General features: G+C 43.7%; 2 protein-coding genes and 1 long non-coding RNA gene across 4 annotated transcripts in view; 1 reads left to right on the top strand and 2 right to left on the bottom strand.

Annotated features, from left to right (window-relative positions):
- Positions 1-45: 45 nt before the first annotated feature.
- LOC103380978 (dynein regulatory complex protein 1) lies at positions 46-5,417 on the bottom strand. 2 transcript variants are annotated; one of them, XM_017033621.2, is made up of 16 exons: positions 4,942-5,417; positions 4,758-4,836; positions 4,472-4,596; positions 4,192-4,375; positions 3,964-4,101; positions 3,765-3,851; positions 3,191-3,313; positions 2,989-3,098; positions 2,783-2,911; positions 2,277-2,682; positions 1,985-2,071; positions 1,784-1,867; positions 1,514-1,647; positions 1,272-1,412; positions 1,084-1,186; positions 46-460 (listed from the first exon to the last, which is right to left on the bottom strand). In XM_017033621.2, exons 1-16 carry the CDS (start codon positions 5,016-5,018, stop codon positions 452-454), a joined length of 2,016 nt encoding a protein of 671 aa, XP_016889110.1. In that variant the 5' UTR covers positions 5,019-5,417; the 3' UTR covers positions 46-451. The 2 variants fall into 2 exon arrangements, with proteins under 2 accessions (XP_016889110.1, XP_024912841.1); XM_025057073.1 differs by lacking the exon at positions 46-460 and having other exon boundaries at positions 928-1,186.
- A 146-nt stretch (positions 5,418-5,563) lies between these two features.
- On the top strand, positions 5,564-9,826 carry LOC107988779 (uncharacterized). Its single transcript, XR_001760253.2, has 4 exons — positions 5,564-5,938; positions 7,533-7,607; positions 8,294-8,378; positions 9,219-9,826. It is a non-coding gene; the product is annotated as an uncharacterized LOC107988779 (long non-coding RNA).
- Positions 9,827-13,768: 3,942 nt separating this feature from the next.
- LOC103380971 (early nodulin-75-like) overlaps positions 13,769-16,337 on the bottom strand; it is a 21,873-nt gene continuing 19,304 nt past the window's right edge. The window contains exons 4-5 of the mRNA XM_017033622.2: positions 15,483-15,783; positions 13,769-15,015 (exon numbers count right to left, since the gene is read on the bottom strand). Coding sequence (XP_016889111.1) covers positions 14,787-15,015; positions 15,483-15,783 — 530 coding nt within the window. The 3' untranslated portion in view covers positions 13,769-14,786. The remainder of the gene's footprint in view (positions 15,016-15,482; positions 15,784-16,337) is intronic.

Genomic DNA, 16,337 nt, shown 5'->3' on the forward strand with positions numbered 1-16,337 from the left:
GCCCATCACAGAGTTACTGATTGCACTGAACCTGCCTGCTTTTACTGTTCATTTTGTGTATTTATGAGGTAGCTGTTGAAGCGTGCTGTTTATTTGCCTGTTAGTTTATTTGTTGTAGTTTTCTCGATAAAATTCCAAATAAACGATATCTGAAAGAAGCAACGGCTGTAGGTAAGAGATGAACAGATTTGAGCCTGAATTCAGCATCAGGGGAAAGAACTGCAAAACAGTGCGAAAACAGAGAACACTAGGAGTTTGGTACAGACCTTAAGGAATGGGTTTTTTAAATTTTTTTTAATAAAAGTCTGCTGTTGTTGCTATAGTACACAGACTAGAGACAAAAAAACCTACTTCAGTGAGTGTAAACTGGTGGTTTTTTAAAATATATACACATATATACATATACATATATACACATATATACATGTACTGCTGCTTCACATGGATTTTGTTATGCGACCTGTAAAAAGAATAAGAAAAAATCTGTGTGAATACTGATGTCTTCAGAATACATTCTGCTGTCATGCTTTTGTGTTAAGTGGAATAAAATGTAATGTGAAATGTCTACAGAGAGGTTGGTGGGATCGGCTCTCAGGTGGGCGTCAGATGAAGTAAAAGAAAACCACATTCTGTGATTATAAGTGGCAGGTACTGTATGTGGACACAGATGTATTCTAGTTCATGTGTCAAAATGATGGTGTAATTAACATGTATTATTATTGTCAATGTTGCAGGAGGTGAACGACTTTGTGCTGTGAAAACTCAGACCATTGTCACCGTGGCCTCCCCTGCTGTGATTATCATAAGGTACGTCTTTTTTAAAAATATATGTATGTATATATATATATATTATAAATATATATATAATATATTATTTTATATTTTATATAATATTATTTATTATGTTTTATATATATATGTGGGTGTGTAGCAACTGCTTGTAATTCTACAAAGCTAAATGTGTTACTTGATGAAATGGAGAAGGTTCTCCAAGGTGTGTTTATAGTTCACCCTGCTGGCGAGGTATGGGTACTGGCATTGCTGTAAGCAGAAACCCTGAAGTGGTCAAACACACATACGTACTTGTGGGTTGAGAGACTGTTGCAGCAGCATCCGCAGCTCTGCGTTCTGCTGCTTCAGACTGTCAGTCTCAGTGATGAGCTCAGAGATCTCTGTCAGCACTGAACTGTACAAAAAAAAGAAAAGTTTTTTTAAGGAAACAATGGGTAATTCGTGGTCCTGTGAATGGACATCTGTGTGGATCTACTCACTTGTACTGTTTGAGTCTCTTCTCTGTCTCCTCCCACAGTTTGACTTTGTCCTCAGATATAATGTTTCCCAAACTTTCCCAGTAGGCTTTGTCCTCTGAGCTGCTCCAGGCTTCTGTGTGACGAGCACTGGACTGTTGTTGACTTAGAGCAGCAGAAGCAGCACGTTAGCATTTTGTCTTTGTCTTTGTATTTTTATTTGAGAAAATGATTTGTTAAAGTTTCCTACTTAGGAGTGAAATCACCTGGACTTGTTGTACTGCTGAAGGAAACTCTTCAGAGCAGGCAGGACTTTATGAGGTTGGATGAGATCAGATGTGGAGCTCGTTCCCTGTGATGCTGCCTGGTCATGTGATTCTCCAGTCTCACTGCAGACATCCTGCAGGCACCAAACAAAAGAGATGGTTGTAATTCTGTCCGCACTCTTGTCTTGTTGAACTACAGAAATACTTCAGATCAGATTGATTCCCTACTGTACTGAAGAGGTCAACAGAAGAAGCTCTGTTGCTTCTCACCTCAGTCTGCTCTTCCTGGTGTTGTCTGTATTTTAAGAGGAAGTGAACCAACTCGGGCAAATCCTCCTCCTTAATGCCAAGAGACTAGAAGAGAATCACAATGTCTATTTGTTCTATTTTTATTCTGTAGTGACTGAGATCGTTCAGGTGAAGCAGCAACTGATAGGTTTGAAACGGTGAAAGAAAAGTGCATTTACTCACGGAGAGCAGGGAGCCCAGCTTCATGGCTGTCTGTGCGTCCTTGTCCAGACAATGGAGCAGCTTTACATCCTCCTCCATCAGGAAGCCCTGACAGTACAGTCAGAAAGAATACATGTAATGTTTGGAATTTTGAACAAAGACAAAAGAAAATTCTGTAAAGCACCTAACATCTTTCCATCCATCCATCTATCTATCTATCTATCTATCTATCTGTCTGTGTGTCATAATAATAAGTGCAGTAAGTGGTTCCAATGTCATAAACAGAAATGTTGTGTTTTTATGTATCTCTTACTATTTCCTCCCACAGCGGCTCCATGACCTTCGTCAGCATCTCCATGGAAAACATATTCTCCTCCTCCTCCAGCTCTGCCTGTCCATCGCTCTGCACCACTGACCTGTCCTTACACACCTCTACGTCTGTGCTCTCTGTGTCTGTCTCTGTTTTCATCCCCCGGCTGCGATGTGAAGCGGGGTTAGTTTGTGACAACCCAGAGAACTGCAGGTGGCCAGATCTGTGGAAGTGTTTGTCAGAGTGGACGCCTCTGACTGGTAGCTGAGGTCGTTGCCAGGCGATGCCGTAGTGCTGTTTGCAGATCAGTGAGTCGATATCTAAGGCCTTTTCAACGAGCTGTTTGACCTCAGCATCCACTGTTAACCACATGTCCTCAAATGTCCTGGTATCAGCCAGTGTAATCTGTCTGGTGTCAATTAGAACAGGAGCAAAACAAAGAGTTGAGGAGTTTGAAAAGGCAAGATAGAAAAACCCAAACATTGTCAGCACTGCAGTGTGTGACTCACTTGATTGTCTTCTGGAGGCGTTCATAGTGCTGAACACTTTGCTTGTACTCTTTGGACAAATGCTGGCTTTTCTTACTCGGCTGAGTGGAGTGTGTTGTGGTGATGCTTTTCTTCTTCTCTGTCGGCAGACTGATATACAAAAGAGTCGTTGCTGAAAACAAACAATGTTATTTGTCAAACTATGAGAACTAATTGTTTTTTTTTACCTTTCCACCCTGTTGTTCATGAGGATGTCCAACTCGTGCCGTTCCTTAATCTGCTTCAGCCTGATGATGATGTTGGAGGCCAGAATCTTTTGATGCTCTCGCTCCATCACCTGCAGAGGAAACAATGTGTGAACAAGTGAGTAATCTGGACATTAGTTTCATTTATTAGTATATCTGTGTAAAAAGGTGGTTGTGACTTTACTTGTAGCTTTGTGTTTTGTTCTATCTTAGCGGCAGTTTGTTTGTCCAATGTGTGAAATATCAGACTGTGAATTTTGGCTTCGTGCTCAGCCACGGTCTTCCTCCTCTCTGTCAGTCTGTCAAGCTGCAAGGAGATTCAAATATTAAGAACAACAACTTGTCGGGACATCAAATGTAAATACAGTGGGGCTTCAAGATACGACCTACCCAAAATACAAGTGATACAAGTGTATTGTGATACAAGGAAGCATCGACTCGCGAGAGCTCAATAGAACTCTATTTTCCCTGGGTTATTTTACTAATTTTTATAACAATAATATAAAGTAGTTTCTTAATTATTATTGTGATATTTGCAATATATTTGTTTATATCTGTGTGTGATGTTTAGATGAGGGATTGTAGTTTCATTAATTAGTAGTGTATTTCAAGGGGGCTGGAATGAATAGCAGTATTTTTTTAAAGGGGGACAATGCAAATGAGATATGAGTGATGCTGTGGAACAGATGAAAGTCGTATCTTGAAACCCTGCTGTATAGATGGACAGAGATGAAACATGACACGTTAATGTTTGTAACCTCTGTGTCCCCAAGTGTCTTGATGTGTTGGTCCCATTCACTCATGTCTCTTGTGAGTAGGTCATCGGTTTCCTGCCGATTCACGGCCTACGAACAACACGGGTGCATCCATTAGTATCGAGACGGACATCGCTGGAAGGCTACGTATGATTTGGGGTTTAAGGTATTAAGGGTTTTGAGATCTTTCTGGAGCATCTACCTGAGTCTGGAGCAGCTCCTCTCTGTAGGCAAGGGTCAGAGTTCTGATCTGGTCCTCCATCCTCTCCAGCATCAGGTCTCGCTCCTCTGTCTGTTTCCTCAAGTCCTTCACAAAGCGATCATCACCAACCTTCAGTTCCTGTTTAAGGCAGTACATTCAACAAGAGGGAAGGGGGGAAAAAAGGCAGGAAATACCTGGGAACTGTCAAAGTGTGTAAATCTACTCCACCTCCTGCAGGTGATTGATGAGGCTCTTCTTCTCCTGTAAAAGGATCGTGAGCAGCCTCTGCTGGTCGTCCAGAGCTATCTGCAGCTCCTCGGCGTGTACGTAGTCCTTGGCCAGCGACCATCCCTTAGTGATTTCCGCAAATTTTTCTTGACTGGACTTCATGTCATTTTCCAGTAGCTTTAGTCTGTGGCAGCAAGAACACAAAGAAAAAGAAGGTTAGACCAGACCGAGATATTAGAAGTTTGAAATGTAGGGTTAGTGACGGTATTTATGAACAGACCTCATTTCCCTGGCTTCTTCCAGGTCTTTTCTTCTCATAGACTCCCTGGCATCAGCAGCAGTTTGAATGTTGGTCACTAATGCTGTTAAATGTCTGTGGAGGTTAGTGATCCTCTGTGCAGAGATCTGTTCACCAGGGAAAAAAAGTGCAGGCAGCAGTAACCAACATGATAGAGGTTATGTTTAAATGTGGAGGTCCTCTTTTGACAACTGCCAAAATATTTAGTACTAGTAATCATTCGACGACAGGACAGAGTACATAAGTGCAGTAATAATCCAGACCAAACCTTTTCTTGCTCCTGTACATTCTGTTTCTGAGGCTCACTTTCTGTGGCCACTGTGTTGTCAATGGGATTTTGAGAAGCCCTGGAGAGAGTAAGGTGAAATAAAGTATAGTATTATCGCATACATATCACTGTAACCTTTGTTTTTACTAATAGGTTTCTGAAAGAGCGAAGCCACTTCACATACCTCTGTTCATTTCCCAGGGTTTGGGAGACCACAGCGGGTTCAGGCGGCGCTCCTGGAACATCAATTACTTCCTCCATAATTCAGAGTGTATTGGTTGAAACTGCCTTTTAAAATGTGAAAGTATTAAGATGTAATGGAAGAAGCAGCGGTGCCGTAAACGCGGTGGTTTGTTTGTGGACGTTCCCATGGCGACGTCGCGCGTGTTTGTTGCCATCACGTGCTCTTTCTGGGCGGGAGTGAATGACATTGAAACTGAAATGAAAAATGTAAAACGTGATATTAATGTTAAAACAGGTGTATTATTGTTAAAGGAATATGGTAACTTACATTAAAGCGGTGATTGAAATGTTTGAGACACTTAAGGCTGTGTAGTTTTTAAAGATTAAACATAACCGAAGTTGGTTCCGCCACAATAAAAAAAAAAGTTTGTTTAGTTTGGTTTTATGCCTAGTTAGTTTTTATTTGTGATTGGTGTCATACAAAAATGTGGTGTTTGCATATTTTGATGGATTTGTAAGAATAATTTTCGGAGAAAGTCGGACAGAGATAAGGACGGACACGGGGAGGAAGTTGATGCACCTGTACTTCCGGTAAGACAGACATGTGCTGTATTGGAGATGGCGTGAAACTTTAACTTGTAAGGAGAAAATGGCAGAAAGATGACAACATTGCTAAGGATTTTCTAACTACCTGGCTTTATGTCTAGTTAGTTTTTATTTGTGATTGGTGTCATACAAAAATGTGGTGTTTGCATATTTTGATGGATTTGTAAGAATAATTTTCGGAGAAAGTCGGACAGAGATAAGGACGGACACGGGGAGGAAGTGGATGCACCTGTACTTCCGGTAAGACAGACATGTGCTGTATTGGCGATGGCGTGAAACTTTAACTTGTAAGAAGAAAATGGCAGAAAGAGGACAACATTGCTAAGGATTTTCTAACTACCTGGCCACCCGGACCGCGGAGGCTGTTTTGGACCGAAAGACTAAGCATGGCGGTAGGAATAAGTATCTGTTATTCTCTGCTGTGTTTGTGTTGATTGATTGCTATGGTCGCTAGCATTGCTAAGGTAAAAAGCGTGCTTAAATTTGTGGCCGAGTAAAAGTAATCTTTATTGTCATTTCGAGATGGGGTTGTGAAGAAAAAGAACGTTTTTAAACGTAAATGACATGAAAGTGTAGAAGTGGTGAACAAGTGTCGTTCTTTTTTTCCGGCGACCTGCACACCTGCGGCTGCTGCACCTTTCCTAATTAAGTGTAAATACTTCAAACGACACGGAACAAACAAAGTGCTGAATGCGAAATTTGCATATTGGAAATAGTCGATGAACGACATGAGAAGTTACGGAGAGGTTAGTCACATTTTTGCGTATTGCAGAAATGTTTGCTTTGAGTGGCGTGGACGTTGAAGGTATATGTTCCGCAGCTAGCGGCTAATGGCTACATGTTGTCGGATTACAAACAGGTACCAGGTTTATTATTGTGTACGCGACGGTAATGTTACAGATGTATGTGTTAGCCGTTTTATTTCGTGTGCGTGAGACGAAGGTGTTGATTTGAAGTACACTTAAAAGATGTCGTTGGACCTATTGACATTAAAGCAATGCGGTTGCAAAGTGCAAACTTTAAGGTCGTGTCAATTTGAGCAGCGATTCTATAGATATCGAATGTAAGGGATTAAGGGCGATTGATTTGTCGCGGTGAGGGAGTGGATTGGTTAGGATATCATTTGCGCATATATGCACCTGTGCAGGGGGCAGTAGTGTGTAAAATGTGTAAGAGTCGTAATTGTTGTCTGTTAAGTTTAAGATGAGTGGAGTGTGTAATATTGGTCAGTAATCACCACTGCTGGTTAACTGTCGTAATTTTGCGTACCAAAGATGTAGCGTACTGTAGCAGTGCCTGAGTGAGTAGTTATTGCTACTGAAGCACCGTTTTGTGGTCTCAGATATGCATGTGTGCCGTAAGGGGGCAGTGTTGTAATATTCCAATATCGTGTGTGAAAATGTGTAAATATGACGTATTGTGTTGTGTAGCTTACAGTTTTAACAAGCTGAAGACGAGTGTTAGCTGTTCTTGAAGTTTTATTCACAGCTTCGGTAATATTAAACAATCTATCGCCACTGGCATGACGTCGTCCACCGCCTTGGGCTTCCACGCATGCTCAGTAACTGATGCATGCTGGGTAATGGAGTTCAAATCAGACTCAGTCATAAAATCGCCGTAATGTGTTGTCAGGTTTCAATGGAATAATGTAGAATATTATAATATGCCACACGTTGCCACTGCAACAATTGTAGCATAGTGTAACTGTGATTGGATGATTAGTTATTATTGCATGAAGTGTGATGTTATCAATGTTATCCTGTTAATCTGCTGTGGCGTAGGGTTTTTTTTGTTTAGGAACTGTCTGAGTGTCAGAAGTCAAAGATTGATTAGCTTAGCTTTGCTAATGGATAAAGGGCTGATAAAGATACAGTAGAAGGTGTGAATGTCGTAGATATCTGTGCAGTATTGACAGCAGAGAGCATGAAACCTTTAGGTTGTGTAGGGAGTTGGCTGCGTAATCTTCACCTTGTTCTAATCTGACAGGGACAAACATGGAGAGCTGCTGTTGGAGGTGGCGTTGTGGCTGGGCTGCTGTTCACAGAAGTTCCAGTGACACAGGTATAGCAATTCCAAGCATGACACTTTAAGTGTTTAGCACATGTATAATGTGATGTGTGGTACCAGTGTTCAACACCCCACTGACAAAGTGTTTGTGGGGTGTTTCTCAACTTTAAAAAAAAAAACAAAAACATGTGGAGGTAATGTAGGAGGACTTGTGAATAAATGTGTAATATATGAAGGCGTAATTGCTAAGAATGTTTGTGAAGAAAATAAAGTTATAGCCACATGTGTCACCTCTGTGTGTGTGTGTGCAGTCAGTGTCATAAATTTGAATGGCCAGTGGGTTTTGACAGGTGTTTGTAGTAAGTTGTATTTATGTTGAAGAAATGACTGAATAAATTGAGTAGTCTGTATTAGACTATGGATTCATCGAATGACATGTCCTTGGAAAGAATGTTGGCTATGATACATTGCTGATGTAGTAGTAAGTAGGAATTCCTAATTGAGTGCTTAAATCATACCAAAATTATAAGTAAATGATTAGTATTTTTTGATAATTATATTATGTTATTCTTTATTAGTATAATAATAATGACATCATAAAAGCAGTTGCTATGAAGCAGTACTGTGTAAATAGAATTTCCGGCCAGCATTTGTATATTGCCCTCTGGTGGATGCACATGGCGTTGCAATAGGAACAAGTAGTTTGCCCTGACCTAATCCAGTGTGTACGTTGTTGTCAGGTCACGTTGCAGCGACCAACATGGATCAGCTGTTGGAAGGCACCTTGTGGCTGAGCTGATGTTCACAGTAGTTCCAGTAACACAGGTATGTCAAGTCAAAGTCTTATCCATGTTGTGTTTTATGAAGAACAATATAGTCGCTTACCCAAAATTTCCTCAGGTTGGTTCACAGAGAAAACCTCCCAGTGTTTGACATTAGAAATGTGTTTACACGTTAGTCCGTGTAGGTATTGCACTGATGTCCAGTGCGTTATATGTTTCAGATATGGACATTGTCAGTATTTGTGGAGTCAGATGAACGTTGTCACTGAAGTGAGAGCTACATGTGAGACTGCTGTTAGGGATGAAATGCTAGGTACTAACAGTGGTTTGGCTATTTTTTCAGTGGAGTTAGTGCTGTGATGAGGGGACAATGATCTGCATCAAGGAATTGGAGGTAATTAGCATAGAATGGACCTGTGTTGTTTAGAAGTGTTAGTGTAACATGTTAGCAGGTAGTTGTGTAAACGCTGAAAGTGTAATTGTCAAAGGAGCTGAGAAGACGGAATAATGTTCAGAATCAGTAGAGTAGATGGTATGTGTACTAGAGATGAGAAGCAATGTAGTAATAATAGTACGAAGTTCCTGAGATTGTGTATGAAAGAAGTTGATCAAGAATGAGTCTGGAGTTGTTGTTAGTGTGTAGCTCTGTCCTGCTTAGAAATCAGAGACACTGCTCTTTTTTTGTGGTAGGTAGACTTTTGATTTAGGGCAGAGGTTGGCAACCCGTGGCTCTGGAGCCACATGTGGCTCTGTGATCCCTGTGCTGCGGTTCCCTGTGGCTGTGGAAAATAAAGAGTGTAACCCAGGTGTTCTTATGAGTTTCTGTGGGTTTCCCTGGACCGCAGGATCAGACTGTGATGCTCCTTTTTGTAATGTCCACCAGAGATGTAAGGAACATAAATGTCCGTGTCCACCATGTTGTCCTGGACCTCTGGCAGTGATGATCTGGCGTCCGCTCCAGGCTGCTGCACCCTCCGCTCCCCTGCTGAAGTACACACAGACTGACTGATTCCCTGGAAGTGCTGCTGCTGCTGCTGCTGCTGGCGACTGAGATGGCGCCCCCTCTCCACCTGCTGTGGTCCTCCACTACAGTTGTATCGCCTGCTCCAGTGTATGTCCACTTGAAGATGTATCTGCAGCCGTCTGGACGTTGAAGCCTGCAGAAGTGAAGCTGAGGAAATGGACAATTAAAATGGAAATGACTAGGGGAAGGACTGGAATGGACATGGAGTGTTGTTTGTTTGTACATGGTGTTGTTTCCATTAAATGTCCAAAGGATGTTTTGTCTCTCAGTGTTTTTTTTTCTGTGCGAAACAGTCCAAATGGCTGTTTGAGTGTGTACAGTTGCCGACCCTGATGTAGGTCAGAACAGTGTAGTGATGAGGAGGTCCTGAGAAGTAGGTGAAATGTTTGCGAAAGTTGAAAATGAATGCACTCAGTGCCATAGTGTAGGTAGTGACTGTATGTCATGTGGTTAAAATAGTGTGGTTGGAATGTGTAAAAAAAAAAGTGCTTTGTTAGCATGTGAATCAGTGATAACAGTAATGTACTGTAGTAAAAAGTGACAGGCAGGTGTAGGGGATTTAGAGGAAAGAGATAAGATAGAGGAGGTTATGTCATTAAATGAAGGGCAGATGATTAGGTTATGTTAGAGATGTGGGAGGAGGTGGGAGGTTGTGGATTCATGTGATGTCATGAATGTAGCAGTGAAGAGTGAAGATGCCGTTGTGTTGGTGACCAAAGGACCAAAGCAGTGAGGTGACGGCCAGCTGTGGGTGTGTGAAAGAGGTGAGGAAAAAATTCAGAGGGAGTGCACGTTGAAGTAAAATGAGGTGAAATGGAGAGTGACGTGTCCATGTGTTCACGGTGTCCCAGTGGAGAAGTGGGAAACAAGTCGTGTGGTGGAGGGTGAGGACTACAGGGGGAGCAGCAGCCATGGCATGAAGAAGGAGGAGGAGGAGGAGAGGAATCCGTTTTCAAAGTGAGTACCCAGTGACATACACACGCATACAGACATGAGAATGTGTTGTGTGCATGTGTGGGGAGCAGTGGAAGCTGTGAAGCACCTGTAGGGGGAGTAGGCAGGTAGTTATTATGAGTGGTGACAGTGAGGCTGTGAGTGGTGGTGATGTGACTGTAGTTTGACAGGAAGGGATGGAAGGAGTGGATGTAGACACAGAGGTAGTTTGGTGAAGAGGATGAAGAGATGTGAGTGGAGCTACTGTGTATGGTGTGTGCAGGGTTTTGATGTAAGGTATGTAGAAGTGCCTGTAGCAGCTGCCTCAGATGGGCTCCCTCTAGTGTTGGGTATGTCTGTGTAGGTTTGCAGTCATGCAGGTCATGTAAACCCAAAAAAAAATAGTGTTGTTGGCGGGGTTTTTAATTGGATAAAGAAGAGAAGCAATCAGGTTCCAATTGAAGTGGTCTTTATTTGCAGAGCTCTGGGTTGTTATGCTTGTGTTACAGGATGTGCAGTGAGAGACAAATTGTAATTATAATTTCCTCTGCTATGCTGAGTGCATATGTTTATATTGACAATACATATGTTCCAAGAATAAATGTGTATGTGGGTTATAGAGCGTATCTTCCAGGAATCAATGTCTATCTATTCCTTCTAAGACAGAGGTCTTGGTGTGGTTGTGTCACCAAGTCACATATGCAGAGCATGCACTATATGTCTATATGTAATAATATGTGGTTATGGAGCAAGTGGGTGTAGTGCATGTTTGTGTAGCAGCGGCAGCTTATAAAGGCTTGTGTGGATGTATCCTGTGAGCAGGTCATGAGCAGTTTGTGTATGGTGACATGAGGCCCTCAATAGTTACATGGAGAGCAACTGGACAAAGTGGTTTTGTTTGTGAGGATGTTTGAGGTGTCATCCAAGAGGCTTCTTCAGTTCTGACAGAGTACTGGGAAATTGTGGTATTTAGCCTCAAAGGGGGCTGCACACCTTTAATGAGGGGTGTTGCAGAAAGGGGGGGATGGAGGTGTGGTGAAAAACACCGTATTCTAAGGAGGGTGGAATGTGAAGTCACAAGATTAGAGTTGTGTATGGGGAGTGGTACCGTAGGTGTGGATTAATAGTTGGATGTGAGCGACAGTTATGGCTGGGTGTCCTTAGAAATGAAACAGTGGTGTTGTTTTCAGGGAGGGGTTGAGGTGTTTGGGGTGAGAAGTCAGGATGACATTGTAGGTGAATTGAAGGTTGTGTCTCCAACCACCTACTCTATTGAGAGATGGTATCTCCAGAGTAACATAGATGGCGTCCTCCAGCCCTCTGAGCAAGCATCTGTCGTTTGGGGTGAGGATATGTATGTACATCCTCATCCACAAAAGTGTGTCCTTTGTCCTCAAGATGTAGATCAGATGTGGCAAAGTGAAGGGGCCCTCCATGATGAGTTGTGGGGCCTGCAGGAGCTTAAAAGGCATTTAGTAAAGGCGGTCATAACCTAGTGAAGTTAATTTTTGTGTAATGACACAACAAGGAAGAGTATTTGTAGACTGGAAAAAAAATAATCAAGTATAGAAACATGTATTAGTATGTAATGGAGTAGTCAGAGCTATAGCAGTGCTCCCTGAACGTTGTTGTTCCAAGGACAGGTAAGCCAGTTCCAGCTGTTACTACAGAGCAGTGGAAAGGAACTGAGCTTTGAAGGATCATTTTGTGGTGAAGGTGAAACATTTTAAAGATTGTGTTGTGTTGGTATTGGAGTTGGAAGACCTAGTGTTATGAAGTAGTGATATGTTATCTTTAAATGAAGGAAGTGAATAGATCAATTGGTGACCCCTGATGTATGCAGTTGTGCATGTACAAGTGGCCCTGTGAGGGGAGCTGAATTGCTGATGTGGCCCCTGGGGAAAAAGAGTTTGACAGCCATGATGTAGATGAAGAGGTGAGTTGTGCCCTGAGTAACTGGCTCCCCTGTGTTGTTGCATACGCTTGTATGGGGGTTTGTGGGTTTTCTCACAAATGTAAAGATCAGGGCAGTCGTCGTTGCACTGTGCTGCAAATGCAATGTTGCTTGTTTGTTGGACGAACCAGTGTTTGTCTGAGGGTGTTGGTGGGTAAAAAATGTACAGGAAGTTGGTGTTGGTTAAGAAGTGTGCAAAGTTTGTTGGAGGTCCCGGCAGCATCAGGAATGATAATGTTGTTCTGTTTGTGAGTGTCCTCCTTTCTGTGTTTGTGGTTGGTAGCTGTAGGTGTTTGAAGATCCTCTGATGTGGGACTGTAGTGTTGTCCTCCTCTTGTGAAGGGATGTGTTTGGCTCTGTGATGCAGAGTTGTAATAAGTTCCAATGTATGTAGTAGTGGGTGATGTGATTTGAAGTGTAGGTGTTGGTTGGTGTGGGTGGGTAGCGTGTGGACAGCAACGTAAAGGTTTCTGTCTTCCTTTATGTGTACTGCACAGTCCAGAAAGGCCAGGGAGTCTCCTTTGAGAGTGTGTGTAGTGAATAGGATGTGGTTGTTGGTTGTATGAGGTGTTGGGTGAGGTATTGTAATCATGTATTTGTACCAGTGTGATGGTGTACTGTAGTGGTGCTGCAGGAGGTTAGTGTCCTTTGTAGTGTGTGCGTGATGTGAAGGTTGGTTACAAATGGAGATACCTGAGAACCTGTGGGGTGTTAGTGTCTGTAAGAACAGCTGTTGAAGTGGAAGTTTGTGGTGAAGCAGAGGTGCAGGAGTATAGTTAAGATGGCGGTGTTAGTGGAAGATGTGTGTTGTAGTAAGTGGAATGTAAGTGAAAAGGTGAAGTGATGTGTTGAAGGAAGGCATTGTGTGATGTGGTTCCAGTTGGAGTCTTTTAAGTTTGTCAGCAAAGTCCAGAGACATTGTGATGTGATGTGATATGATGTGTTCTTGAGTATTGGTGTAAAAGCATGAGAATGATGTTTAGCAATGTTGTAAGTGATGGGTTTGATGCTGCAGAATATGGGTGTAAGAGGAGCAGCTGTGTTACGCACTTTAGAAAGTCTGTAGATGTGTGGGGTGGAGTTACCGGGGTGTAGTTAGAAATATGGACTGTGGTTAGTATTGTAGTGTTTGTTCAGTTGTTGTGAACATTGTACTGCGTTTATGTTGTATGCAGTGGTTGGATCTTGTTTCAAAGTGTTGTATGTGGTGTGGTTGGTAAGGAGTGTCTTAATCTGACCCTGGTAATGTGATGTGTAAAGGATGACTGTATATGTTCTTTTGTGTGATGGTGGTGTAGTGATCCAGATGGTTTTTGCAATAGGCCCATATGGGTATGTGTTGTGTGATATTGTGTAGTGTTATGTGGGGTAAGTGTAATGTGTGTGTTGTAATTGTGATAGGAAAGTTGATGTAGCTGACATTGGAAGGCATCAATGGCAACAAGAGGTGGTGAATGATGAGTGAGCATTGATGGAGTAGAGGAGGAGGATGTAGTGGGTGGGGCAGATGATTGGAAAGGGAGGGGAAGGAGATGTTAGTGCGAGTGAGCTTTTGTGAGATGAGCAATGCATGAGTGAAGTGTAAATGTGGAGAAGTGTAGGGGGGTGGTGTGGTAGGCATTTGTTGGAGTTGGTTGTTGGGAGTTGGATTGTGGTGTTGGTGGAGTGTGACAGATGGCATAGTAGGGTAGACTGTAGTTTAGGGTGAGTGGCAGAGATCAGTGTAGCAGGACACTGTGTCCACACTGTGATGGGAGGGGAGTGCGTGGAAGTGATTGGATTGGAGTAGTGATAGTGTGCTGTGACAGATTATGTGGTGTTTGGTGCGGGTCACTGAAGTAGTGTGAGAAAATGGTATGGATGTATTGAAATATGTGTGTTTGTAAATGTGTGACAGGCAGAACAATGAAGTAGTTGTCTGCTAGGTGGCAGTGGGTAGTTGGAGTTGTTGAAGGACATGTTTGTGAGTGTGTTTTTGCAGTTGGTGTGGGTATGTAAGCATTGTGTTGAGGGGAAGAGGACAGAATGGTAGCATGAAGCACATGGATGGAGTGGTGTTTGTGTCATGGTAGTACATGTGCACACAGCAGCTAGCAAGAAGGAGTGGTGGTGTTGTAGTTGGTGTGGTGTTTTGTGTGGGAATGTGGTCTGAGTGGTTTGGGTCAGTTGTTGTTGTGTTGGTTGGCCTGCTGGTGTAGCTGTGGGGAAGTGGCAGAGGAGTTGCCAGCAAAGAAGTTGCATTGTGGGTGACAGGAAGGGGAAGTGGTTAGAGGTTGTAGCGGTAGGCTGTATGTTGATGTAGGGGTTGTTGTGGAGGAATGTTATAGAGTGTGGGTTGGCATTATGTGGGTAGTAGTGTGTTGTGTGGTGTTGTGAGTGTGGGCAGGCAGAAGCAAGACAGACACACAGGTAGTTTGGTAAAGTATACTTTATTGAATGGGTGAAAGGCAGTACATGAGGAGACAGTGGGCACAGGGTTAGGTAAGACAAAATGGTAGCATGGAGCACATGTGTTCTGTGCTACTAGTATGCTACTAGTGTCACAGTAGTAGCACATGGACACAGGTAGTAGCACGGCCAGAGTTTGGTGGCAGGTGTCCGTGTGGCTTGAGGTGCAGTTGTTGTGTGTGGCCTCTGCACATGTGGGCAAGAGTTGCTGCTGGAGAGTCCTGCAGGATGTGGGAAGTTGCCTCAGGTGTCGGTGGCCATTGACGATGGGGCTCGTTGTTTTGCAGGAGTGCGGTGGAGGCGGATGCTTCCTGGGTGTGACTGAAAAGAGAAAGTGTGGTTAGAGGTTGTAGCTGGAGGTTTTTAAGTTTATGTAGGTGGTATGGTGTAGAGGTGGAAATTGGGAGCAGTGTAGGTTGAAAGTCCTGCAGGACTTTCAAGCAAAGTGTGGGTAGTTGGAGTTGTAGGTAGTGTTTAGGCCTTGTTGTTGGCCTTGTGTTTTCTGGGGTAATTAGGTGGTGTGAGTGGCTACAGGTGTGTCTGCTGGGGATTGGTGCAATCAATAGCAGGATACTCCTGCTAGCAACTCCTGCTGGAGTTTCCAGCAGGATTATGTTGGTACGCCTGCAAGCACTTGCAGGTGTACCAAGTATGTTTGCAAATGTTTGTGTGGGTGTGAGAGGAAAGCAATTTGGTTAGAGGTTGTTGGTGGAGGCCTGTGGCTCCAGCAACTAGTTCTATGTGTGTGCCTTGTTTTTGTGTGGAGTGTGGTGTGCAGGTGTTCTTACTTGGTGGCTGATTGGATCGTTTGTTTGCTGAGTTGGTGGTGTCCCTCATGGTGGGGGAATTTGGCAGAGTTCTGTGGCCTTCTTGGAGGTGTTGCCTGTGGTGGGGTCAATTTGGCCAGGGTTTGGTGGTAGAAGTCCGAGGAGAGTTGGTCAGAGTTCCGTGGCCTTGTTGGAGGTGTTTGTGATACCTGAGTGTAGTTGGGCAGCATTCTGTGGCCATGAGGTGGCTGTTTCCTCTCTCTGTAGGTGTGGGGGAGAGGTTGGAGGTGTTGCTTGTAGTGGGGGCAATGTGGCCAGGGTTCTGTGGGAGAAGTTAGAGGATTGGTGGTAGCTGAGTGAAATTGGTGAGAGTTCTGTGGCCTTGCTGGAGGTGTGTGTGATACCTGAGTGAAGTTGGGCAGCATGCCGTGGCCATGAGGCGCCCGTTAGCTCTCTGTGGGTGTGGGGGAGAGCGTGATGGTGAGCAAATTCTGAGTAAAATCGGGCAGCATGCCGTGCCCTCTCGGCGGACCCTGCTCGGCGGACACGCGCAGGCTGACACGCTTCGACTTTGCCCTCGTCCGACTTCGCCCGAGGACGACCTTCACTCGAGCAGACGCCGGAACAAGAGCAGAGCTGGAACAAGCAGTGCTGAACAAACAGAGCTGAACACAGAGCTAACACAGGCTAAACACTTGGGTGATGCTACGCTGACGCTTGTCACACTGAGCCCTAAATACTCACCCACTCCAATCACTCCCAGCTGTTCCCGCCTTCCCTAACGACCAACGTTGGCACAAGGCCAACCAATTGCTCTGCAATCAAGCCTTCATGGACACCACCTGTGGAACACAAGTCACAACTTACAACTTCCTC

This window comes from Cynoglossus semilaevis, chromosome 7 (genome assembly GCF_000523025.1).
Source record: "Cynoglossus semilaevis isolate Cse_v1.0 chromosome 7, Cse_v1.0, whole genome shotgun sequence".
Lineage (NCBI taxonomy): Eukaryota > Metazoa > Chordata > Actinopteri > Pleuronectiformes > Cynoglossidae > Cynoglossus > Cynoglossus semilaevis.

Excerpts from the sequence above, each read along its gene's own strand:
- LOC103380978 (XM_025057073.1), bottom strand. The coding sequence starts at position 5,018 with ATGGAGGAAGTAATTGATGTTCCAGGAGCGCCGCCTGAACCCGCTGTG. Across the intron at positions 4,102-4,191 it reads TCATCAATCACCTGCAGGAG|GAACTGAAGGTTGGTGATGA; the intron begins GTGGAGTAGATT and ends TGCCTTAAACAG. Across the intron at positions 2,072-2,276 it reads AGCCGCTGTGGGAGGAAATA|GGCTTCCTGATGGAGGAGGA; the intron begins GTAAGAGATACA and ends CTGTACTGTCAG.